This window comes from Eretmochelys imbricata, chromosome 2, assembly GCF_965152235.1.
Source record: "Eretmochelys imbricata isolate rEreImb1 chromosome 2, rEreImb1.hap1, whole genome shotgun sequence".
NCBI classification, from domain to species: Eukaryota; Metazoa; Chordata; order Testudines; family Cheloniidae; genus Eretmochelys; species Eretmochelys imbricata.
In genome coordinates, this window is record NC_135573.1 from 255,429,860 (window position 1) to 255,441,001 (window position 11,142).

General features: G+C 45.6%; 1 protein-coding gene across 1 annotated transcript in view; it reads left to right on the plus strand.

Annotated features, from left to right (window-relative positions):
• The window catches only part of ACVR2B (activin A receptor type 2B), a 161,093-nt gene that overhangs the window by 138,027 nt on the left and 11,924 nt on the right, over nt 1-11,142 (plus strand). Inside the window, exons 9-10 of the mRNA XM_077808408.1 lie at nt 2,107-2,245; nt 9,699-9,829. Coding sequence (XP_077664534.1) covers nt 2,107-2,245; nt 9,699-9,829 — 270 coding nt within the window. The remainder of the gene's footprint in view (nt 1-2,106; nt 2,246-9,698; nt 9,830-11,142) is intronic.

The following is an 11,142-nucleotide window of genomic DNA, read 5'->3' on the forward strand; positions in this document are numbered from 1 at the left end:
TTAGCTTTAGTTTTTTGCTCAAAGAGCAGGGTATGAGATGACCCAGATTTACTTCTTTTATATATTTTATATTACACCCACCAACTGTTCTTCTACTTTTGCAAATTACTTATATCCCAGATACTGAATCAGGGAACGAAGTGAGCAGAAACACTTTCCATAAAGAATGGCACTTGATCTTTAAATTTCCTGCACTGCTAGGCACTTTCTTTCTGCCATTTTAAGATAACTTGGCTCCACCAATAGCCTTTATCTGCTACTGCAGAGGAAGGCGACCCATTACCCTCTCCAATAGTGCATGTAGTCAGTTGTGCAAGGCTGCATAGCATGGAGGTGGAGGCCATCCTGACCCCTGGAGGCATTCAGTTTATACCTTGCAGCATGAGATTTGATCACTGGTTTTAGCATTAAATATTGAGTCATAAAATTGTTGTTTTTTTAAAATCCAGTCATTGTAGCTGCCTAGAGACCTTTAGCAGCAATAAATCTCCCAAGCTGACTACACAGTGTTTAAAAACAGACAAAACCACCCTACTTTTTTGATGGTTCTGAATTTGCTACCTTTAAATTTGATAGCGACACCCTCTTCTTGCGTTCTACAGTGGGCTTAAAGGAGGAGCCAATAGTTTTCCTTTACATGCCTGTATATTTTTGAATATACCATTCAAATCCTGTCTACTACTTTTCCTCTGTCCCACTATGAATTAGCAATGAGTTATTCCTAAGGCTACGATTTTGTCACGTTATTTTTAGTAAAAGTCATGGACAGGTGACAGGCAATAAACAAAATTCACGGAAGCCATGACCTGTGACTTTTGCTGCTGTGGCTCCATGGTTTCTCCCGCCACCGTGGTGACTGGGATCTGTGGGGTTACCCCGTCTGCCCACAGCAGCTGGAAGCTTCTGGTGGGTCCCCTCCACCCATGGTGGCTGGGAGCTGCAGGGTGACCATATTTCCCGAAGAGAAAACAGGACACTCCCAGGTGCTTGCCCAAGGCACCCTCCTCCCCTGTGTGAGGCTATTGCCTGTCACTGGAACCCTGAGGAGGGCCCCCTCAGGGCCCCCCCCCCCACCCCAGCTCCAGTCCATCAGCCCTGGGGTTGAAGGAGAGAATGTTCCCTGACTTCTGTGACCTCCATGACACAAACGTAGGCTTAGTTATTCCTAACATCTCTGTAAATGCAGCCACATCTCTGACCATTTTGGTCATCTCTCTCTAGCCCTTTAACAGTGTCTACATCTTCTTGTGCTTAGACTTTGTCCCACAGTCAGGCCCTTGCAAGATGGGAAGTTTAGGATGGGGAAAAATTAAATTAACTTCTGCATTGGACAGGTGATTTCCCCCTTCCACTCCAGTCCACTTCTTTCCTCACTCATCATCATGGCTTGGTATTCACCACATGTGTTTGTAGCACCTCTATAAAGATATCTTTGTACTAAAAGTAACAACATTTTTAACAGTGGTGTGTAAAAGAGATTGAGCTACTCTCTCAAGGTTAGAGGTGGTCTCCAGAACATGGTTGAGGCAGATTGGCAGAACAGTGTGGTGAAGCTTCCAGTGTCCACGTTACACCTGTCCTCTGGATAAATGAGACTTCTATCCAGGGCTGTCAAACCTCTATTCACCAAACCTTTTACCAGCTCAACATTCCCTTTTAAATTTATAAAGGGAGCATTAAGCCATCAACTGAGATCCATCCAATAACTGAGTCTGACTTGAACTTAAGGTGTTTGGAGTGTCTCCAAAGATTAACTTGTTTTTACTTATAGTGTGTGCTGCAATAGCTAGAGGCAGTGGTGTGGATGGATGACAGAATTTCAGATATAGTCATCTTACCTCATTGCATTTAATTCAAACCCTTTGTGTCCACTGAATGATCAATATATACATAGCTACACATTTGGAGCCTTTTTACAACTGTTTCATGGAGCTTGAAATGGTTTTAATGAAGAGTGATGCTAAAAAGAGTGGACCCATATTGTTTTGAGTCAGCACGCAGCCAGTTTAGCAGAGAAGTAGCTTTGAGGTTGATTGAACAGCTGTAGTTCCTACACACCCAACTATCTCTTGTAACTTAAGTTGCATTTTTTCTTTTGGTGTGTAGGTGGGAACAAGGAGGTACATGGCTCCTGAGGTGTTAGAGGGGGCAATCAACTTCCAGCGAGATGCCTTCCTGAGAATAGACATGTATGCAATGGGACTAGTATTGTGGGAGTTAATCTCCAGGTGCACAGCAGCTGATGGTAAGTGTAAAAATCCCCAGCTCAGCTTCAGTAGGGGTATGTTGTCCATAGAATGGTGGTGTCTTCATAAAATGAATGGCATGTTCTTCTCATTAAAATGTTAATCTGGATTTTCCAATAAACTGTCATTCCCTCTGAACAGTGGACTTCATAGAGTTAAGGTTCAAAGTGCTTTTAACAGTGTGCAGATTTTATTGCATAATGACTGGGAACCCAATAAAAAATTTGGCGAATGAGGTGAGAGAGAATAGTGCCACAATTGACAGTGGGCCTATTTTAAAGTATTAGATGCACCCTGTGTACTGTGTCTCCAATGAAGGGGGGTCTTGTTTGTCGTCTGACCTGTTCGTTTTCACTTGTTACCTAAGCAAGTTTTGAACTGAAGTGAAAGGCTAATACATCAGCTCTTTCTTCCTTTCTCCAATGTGTAGTATAGGGGAGAATGCAGTCGACACTGTAAGAACAAAAGCCTAAGCACTTGAGTTAAGCCATTAAAGCCTTAGCCACGAGAGTTTGCTTTCCCCGCATCACCTGACTTTCTCTATGTTCCTGCCTCAAAACCATGCTTGAAAAATGGGGCAGCCTCTAGTCTGTCAGCAGGAAGTGTCATGTGGAAATAGCGCCATCTACTCATCGGTGACAGGCTTGCCATGTACAGAAGATTGCCTGCTGATGTTAGGACTGAGGGGAGGCAGAAACAGTCATTTCATTCTGTCAACTCCACGACTACCTGTTCAAACCCCTCGGTTTTTGTATGGAATTGGGTTATGGAACAGACATCCAGTCTTCAACGTGCTGATTCCTTAGGGTTTCAAATATTATTGTTTGTTTGCATTACAGTAACATCTAGAGACGCAAATCAAATTGGGACCCCTGTACATGCACATAGTAAGAGACTAGTCTCTTCCCCAGAGAGCTTACTGTCTGTCTAAACATGACATACAAGGGGAAGAAGGGGAAACAGTGACCCGGAGATAAAGCGGCTTGCCCAAGGCCACGCAGCAGGTCTGTGACAGAGCTGGAAATATGACGCAGGTCTCCTATGGTTCAGAACAGCCGTTTGGATTTCCCCCATCTCCCTTTATTAATTACAGCTTCAAAAGGCCCCTGATGCAGTTCCCATTAAAGTTGATGGAAAGACTTCCTTTGACTTCAGTCAGCATTGGATTGGACCCAAAGTGCAGTTCTACTGTCTGTGCATGTGTAAATGGCACAGTAAACGTGTAGACGTGTGTGGCCCTCCCTCGCTGTCAATCTCCGAGGAAGGCCATGCCTCTTGGCTGTCATGCCCCTGAAAAAACGGTTTTAGACAAGGGGGAAGTTAGCGGTCTGGGGCCTCAATCCCATCAGCGGGGTTAAGCAATGAGTGGTCCAGGGGCCCACGCCCTGAGACAAGGCAGGACACCCACAGTCTACAGCCCAACCCTCAGGCAAAGTAGAGCCAAGTATAGTCTGGTAACCCAGGCCCTCAGTCAGGGCGGGGTACCAAGCACAGTCTAGGGCTCCAGGCCTCAAGCAGGACAGAGCGGGGAATAATCCGGGGACCCCAGCTCTCAAGCAGAGCCGGGTACCAGCAGTCTAGGGCTCCAGCCCTCAGGCAGGAGCAAGCACCCAACGCAGTGTAGGGGGCTCAGGCAGACTCACTTCCACAGGCCTTCTGGCCTATGGTGGGGTGGCAGGGCGTAGGGGGAGGTGGGCCCACCCGGCTCCACAGCGTCCCAGCCCAGGGCCCTAACAGAGGCAGAGTGGTCTGCCACTGGGTCAGCGGGGACCCAGCTGCAACCCACGGAACCGGACTCCGGCAGCCACCCAGCCAGACCATAGCTGGCTGTCCGTGGGCCACTTCCTACCCTTCCCTCGGGGTGTACCTGGGTCTCTGGGTTGTCCTTTGTCTCCCCTAGGTACGCTGCAAATGGTAATCCCAGCAGCCCCTCAACATCGGGCATGTCTGGTAGCTCAAGCAGTTAAGGTGAGTCCTTGGGGTCACAGAAGTGCTCAGCAGGTTCAGGCTCCAGCAGCAGGGTGGAAGCATCTGCCTCCCTCAGTGGCTTCCCCTGACCTGAGCTACAGGGCCTGCCCTTTGTACTTCCTGTTCCTGTCCACCAGAGGACGCCTGGCCCTCCGTCGCTGTCCATTTCCAAGGGAGGTCCCGTCTCTCTGCTACAGGCACCTTCTGACTCAGCAGATCTGCTCCATGCATTTATTCCGAGCCACGTCTGCTGGCTTCAGTGCCGAACGTTTAGTCTTGTTGGTCATGCAGAGCCCATACAGGGCTGGGAAACGGAACTGAAGGGCACTGCGACTCACACTTCAGCAGTAACTTCAGACTAAATGTCAGTTGTGAGACACCGAATGTGCATACGTGTAACTAAGGGCACGTTTGACCTGCGGAACCTTCTGCTGTCGGAGGTGGATGCACCAAAAGGAACCCTGCTCAACTCATGAGAGCAGGTTGAGTTTGTAAGGCTGGGAGTTAGTGTGTCTGTGAGGAACATGTTGTTACTTGTAAAATGAGCATATCCGATTTGGAAATAATCGGGGGCTAATAAAGAATGAACCCATAATGCCTCCAGGCTTACTGCAATGACCTCTACTGTGTGGCTGTCCCTGAAGAGTCCTTGGAAACTTCGAAAATACCTTCCCTTCATTCTGGGTATGTCTACGCTGCAGTTAAACACCCGCAGCTGGCATGTGTCAGCTGATTTGGGCTAGAGGGGCTCTGGCTGTGGGGCTGTAAAATTGCGCTGTAGACGTTTGGGCTCGGGCTGGAGCTCAAGCTCTGGGACCTCATGAGGCGGCAGGATCTGAGAGCCCAGGCTTCAATCCAAGCCTGAATGTCTATACTGCAATTTTACAGCCCCCACAGCCCTAGCCCCAACTTAGCTGACACAGGCCAGGTGCAGGTGTTTAATTGCAATGTATACATAGAATCATAGAATATCAGGGTTGGAAGGGACCTCAGGAGGTCATCTAGTCCAACCCCCTGCTCAAAGCAGGACCAATCCCCAATTAAATCATCCCAGCCAGGGCTTTGTCAAGCCTGACCTTAAAAACTTCTAAGGAAGGAGATTCTACCACCTCCCTAGGTAACGCATTCCAGTGTTTCACCACCCTCCTAGTGAAAAAGCTTTTCCTAATATCCAACCTAAACCTCCCCCACTGCAACTTGAGACCATTACTCCTTGTCCTGTCCTCTTCTACCACTGAGAGTAGTCTAGAACCATCCTCTCTGGAACCACCTCTCAGGTAGTTGAAAGCAGCTATCAAATCCCCCCTCATTCTTCTCTTCTGCAGACTAAACAATCCCAGTTCCCACAGCCTCTCCTCATAACTCATGTGTTCCAGACCCCTAATCATTTTTGTTGCCTTTCGCTGGACTCTCTCCAATTTTTCCACATCCTTCTTGTAGTGTGGGGCCCAAAACTGGACACAGTACTCCAGATGAGGCCTCACCAATGTCGAATAGAGGGGAACGATCACGTCCCTCGATCTGCTCGCTATGCCCCTACTTATACATCCCAAAATGACATTGGCCTTCTTGGCAACAAGGGCACACTGTTGACTCATATCCAGCTTCTCGTCCACTGTCACCCCTAGGTCCTTTTCCGCAGAACTGCTGCCTAGCCATTCGGTCCCTAGTCTGTAGCGGTGCATTGGGTTCTTCCGTCCTAAGTGCAGGACCCTGCACTTATCCTTATTGAACCTCATCAGATTTCTTTTGGCCCAATCCTTCAATTTGTCTAGGTCCCTCTGTATCCTATTCCTGCCCTCCAGCATATCTACCACTCCTCCTAGTTTAGTATCATCCGCAAATTTGCTGAGAGTGCAATCCACACCATCCTCCAGATCATTTATGAAGATATTGAACAAAACCAGCCCCAGGACCAACTCCTGGGGCACTCCACTTGACTCCGGCTGCCAACTAGACATGGAGCTATTGATCACTACCCGTTGAGCCTGACAATCTAGCCAACTTTCAACACACCTTATAGTGCATTCATCCAGCCCATACTTCTTTAACTTGCTGACAAGAATACTGTGGGAGACAGTGTCAAAAGCTTTGCTAAAGTCAAGAAACAATACATCCACTGCTTTCCCTTCATCCACAGAACCAGTAATCTCATCATAGAAGGTGATTAGATTAGTCAGGCATGACCTTCCCTTGGTGAATCCATGCTGACTGTTCCTGATCACTTTCCTCTCATGTAAGTGCTTCAGGATTGATTCCTTGAGGACCTGCTCCATGATTTTTCCGGGGACTGAGGTGAGGCTGACTGGCCTGTAGTTCCCAGGATCCTCCTCCTTCCCTTTTTTAAAGATTGGCACTACATTAGCCTTTTTCCAGTCATCCGGGACGTCCCCCATTCGCCACGAGTTTTCAAAGATAATGGCCAATGGCTCTGCAATCACAGCCGCCAATTCCTTTAGCACTCTCGGATGCAGTGCGTCCAGCCCCATGGACTTGTGCCCGTCCAGCTTTTCTAAATAGTCCCTAACCACCTCTTTCTCCACAGAGGGCTGGCCATCTATTCCCCATGTTGTGATGCCCAGCGCAGCAGTCTGGGAGCTGATCTTGTTAGTGAAGACAGAGGCAAAAAAAGCATTGAGTACATTAGCTTTTTCCACATCCTCTGTCACTAGGTTGCCTCCCTCATTCAGTAAGGGGCCCACACTTTCCTTGGCTTTCTTCTTGTTGCCAACATACCTGAAGAACCCTTCTTGTTACTCTTGACATCTCTTGCTAACTGCAGCTCCAGGTGCGATTTGGCCCTCCTGATTTCATTCCTACATGCCCGAGGAATATTTTTATACTCTTCCCTGGTCATATGTCCAACCTTCCACTTCTTGTAAGCTTCTTTTTTATGTTTAAGATCCTCTAGGATTTCACCGTTAAGCCAAGCTGGTCGCCTGCCATATTTACTATTCTTTCGACACATTGGGATGGTTTGTCCTTGTAACCTCAACAGGGATTCCTTGAAATACAGCCAGCTCTCCTGGACTCCTTTCCCCTTCATGTTAGTCCCCCAGGGGATCCTACCCATCCGTTCCCTGAGGGAGTTGAAGTCTGCTTTCCTGAAGTCCAGGGTCCGTATCCTGCTGCTTACCTTTCTTCCCTGTGTCAGGATCCTGAACTCAGCCAACCCATGGTCACTGCCTCCCAGATTTCCATCCACTTTTGCTTCCCCCACTAATTCTTCCCGGTTTGTGAGCAGCAGGTCGAGAAAAGCTCATACCCTAAGCTGCCTGGAAGTATAGTGGGTTCACCAGTGCTGCTGTTTATACCTGTGCTCCATAGACTGCGCTAGTGTCCAGTTCAGTTTCAAGTGTTTGTTTTGACCTATGGTTTGGTTCTGTGGTTCTTTGAGACCACCTCTCTCCTCCTTTTCCTTTTCTCATTTTGAGATCAGCCAGATGATTGTGCCAACAGTTCAAGCTTTGTATATCAGGTGGCTACCAGCAGGTAGCTCCAGCTAAGGCCCCTTTTATTCTGTTTCTGCCTCAGTGGAGCCAGAGTTTATTGATGTGCACAGCATGTTGCAAATGTTCATTCAGGCTTTCCCTAGAGGCATGTTGGAACAGTCCTGATACTTTGACGGGGTGGGGGATGTGCATGGGAAGGTCATTAGCATCGTCCTATCAATAGAGATGGCTTATTTGGGGGCTAAATATTTAGATTTGTTTTACTGATTTGGCACCACATCAACAGGGAAAAACTAAATGGACTTTTTTAGTCACTTTTCAGAGTAGTAGCCACATATTTAAATATTGTACTCTTGATGGTTTACAGTTCATGAGCAGATAAAATTATCCAGCTCTTTTTTTTTTTTTTTTCTTTTTTTGGCCTTCAGTTTGAAGGAACCCATGTGAAACACTGTCAAGTTTGAAAGAGGTCACAACTTGGTCCAAAGAGACCATGCAGTAATGCATGAGAACCCTAAAAAAAAAAAATCCTCAATTCAGTCAGCGTGCTATTTGTTAAGAGTGCATCCAAGCATTATGAAATGCCAAATGATGTTTCAATAAACCAAACTTATTGCCACAATTGGGAGTCCACATTGCTGCTTAGAAAAGTTTTCACATGCTGTTATGGTTCGGGGCAGTTCACATCAATACTCGTGATAGCTGAAGTGTTCAGAAATCATTCTATATGTGCTAACTGGAGATAGTCTATAGCACAATTAAAACAAAAATTCTCCCTGGAGAAGAAAATGTGCCTCTACTCCTGTTGGAAAACTATCATCTTTGCAGTTTTCAAGCCCTTTTCTCACAGAATGACATTGTTTCAGAATTCAGAGTAACAGCCGTGTTAGTCTGTATCCTCAAAAAGAAAAGGAGTACTTGTGGCACCTTAGAGACTAACCAGTTTATTTCAGAATGCATTTGTGCTTGGCATGGTCCAGCTCCCAGTGTGGATTAAGAGTTAACTGTACAAAGAAGGGTCAAAACGAAAGCTTCTGTACTCTTCTACAGTGTAGTTAGCTCTCTAACCCTGAATCACATTTCTGGAAGTTGCTGTCCTGTTACAGTGGATCACTTTTCAAAGCAGAATTGACCCAGAGCAAGTTTCTCCAGATTCTATTCCCTAAAGTGGCTCAAAAATTGAGTTTGTCATATGCCTAAATACATTAAAAATTTTGAGGCCCTACATTATGGGTTGATCCTAGCTATGTTTAGCCTTACTACATTCCTGCTTTCCATCTTGGGTCATTTATGTTGAGGTCCATTGAAACACCAAAGAATTGCAAGAACTATCCGAACATTCCCAAGCTGTGCATTGTTACATGGACAATACTGTCAGTAGCATAACTGTGCTAGAGCTACCTAAATTGATGATGCCATGTACGCTGTCTGTCACTTAATCAGGGCTGGCTTCTTCAGGAAAGTGTCGGTTCTCAGGACCACCACTGCAGTGTAGTAACCAAAAACAAATGGCTGTGTTATTGCTTTATTGCCACAAGTCTCTGATCAGACTAAGTCATGAAAGAACAAATGAGAAATATTTCATCGGTGTTTGACCTAGCAAGTCAGTGACTAAAATGAAGTGACTGGCATATTAATATCTGCTGCCAGGACATTGTGTGTATTTGGAGTCATACATCAAACATAATCAACTGGGATTTGGTGTTAACTTTCTTAGTTTTTTTACAAATGCCGCACTAATTTTCCACTAGGAAAAAGGCATAATTTGAAGTGTTGTGCAAGATTTGGGGTTCATAGCAGACATCAGTATCAAATTCTTGAATTGACAACTAGCAGTGAGGGCAGAATGGTTTTGTGAAGGGGGAATGTAAATCACATGGGTATAAAATGATGTGACATGCATAATATGTGATGCTTTGCTTTGACTGGGTTTTTCTGTTGCTTTGGAATTGCAGCTCAGCCTAAGTAAAGAGATAAGTCTACTCAATAGAGTCCTTCTCTGTATTAACATAGTTCTCTCCATGTACCTCAGGTCCAGTAGATGAGTATATGCTGCCTTTTGAAGAGGAGATAGGTCAGCATCCATCCCTTGAGGACCTGCAGGAAGTGGTGGTTCACAAAAAGATGCGGCCTGCCTTCAAGGATCACTGGCTGAAACACCCTGTATGTCCCATCTTGTTAACAGCTTAAAATGTTTCCCCTGATGACTGGAATTAACAATGCAGTTGAGCATTAGATGTTAACTTCAAGCCACTTACATCAGGGAAATTATCTTTTAACATTTTTTGGCAGAATGGAACTGTCTTGAGGCATAAGCTAAACTACATATGAACTTTATTTCTCTAGTCTCCTGGGCCTAATTTTCAAAGGAGCTGAGCATCCACAACTCCATGGGAACTACAAGTGCTGAGCACCTCTGAAAACAGTCCCTATCACCTTCTCTCTCCCTGACTTCTTCCTCCCCACCTCTTCATTGGTATGATGTAGAATATCACTAGAAGAAGAAAAATCCATAGCTAAAAATAATAGTATGCAGCTTTTATATACCATTTTTCACTAGCAGAGCTCAAAGAACTTTATAAAGGGGGTCAGTATCATGTCCCCATTTTACTGATGGGAAACTGAGTGATTTGCCTAAGGTGAACCAGAAAGCCAGTGGAAGCATTGGGAATCGAACCCAGGGCATGTGACGCTTATGCAGTGATGAAGTGAGTTGTAGCTCATGAGAGCTTATGCTCTAATAAATTGGTTAGTCTCTAAGGTGCTACAAGTACTCCTTTTCTTTTTACAGATACAGACTAACACGGCTGCTACTCTGAAACCCATTCTGTTGGATAGTTTGTCCTTTCTTTTACTGTAGTTTTAATCAACTGATTTGATTTTTTTTAAGCTATTTCACCCTTCACCAGCGTAAGCAGAGATGGAATATTTTATAATTTTTTGAGCATTAATTTAGTGAAAAGGATTCCCATCCCCCTGGCATTAGCTTTTTTTGAGGCTTAGTGTTTGTGAGATGGGCCAGATTGATATCTGAAAACGAAGCCCTCAGTTTACCTATAGAACAGGTCCACAAACATTCAGTGGCAGTGCAAGCTTCCTCCACATTCTGAAAGCCAACATGTCTCAACCCTGTTCAGGAGAGTATATCAGTCTCCAGGCCCATTCAGTCCTCATTCTCTCTGAAGAAATGCCAGCAAAGGTGCTAATTGCAGTGATGAGTCTTTTGTGCTTTGGGCACCTGTCCACTAATTAAACTGAGACCTCCAAGTCATTGCACACGAGCCAGTGAACTGTTAGATGACTTACCTGTGCTGAATTAAAAATGATGACCTAAAGGCAAAAGGTTCAGTCGCTGAGCTGTCCAGTCCCCATGCACTAGCGAAGACGCTAGATACCTCTATCTTCAGCCACATAGTTGCCATTTTTCAGAGTAGCAGCCATGTTAGTCTGTATCCACAAAAAGAAAAGGAGGACTT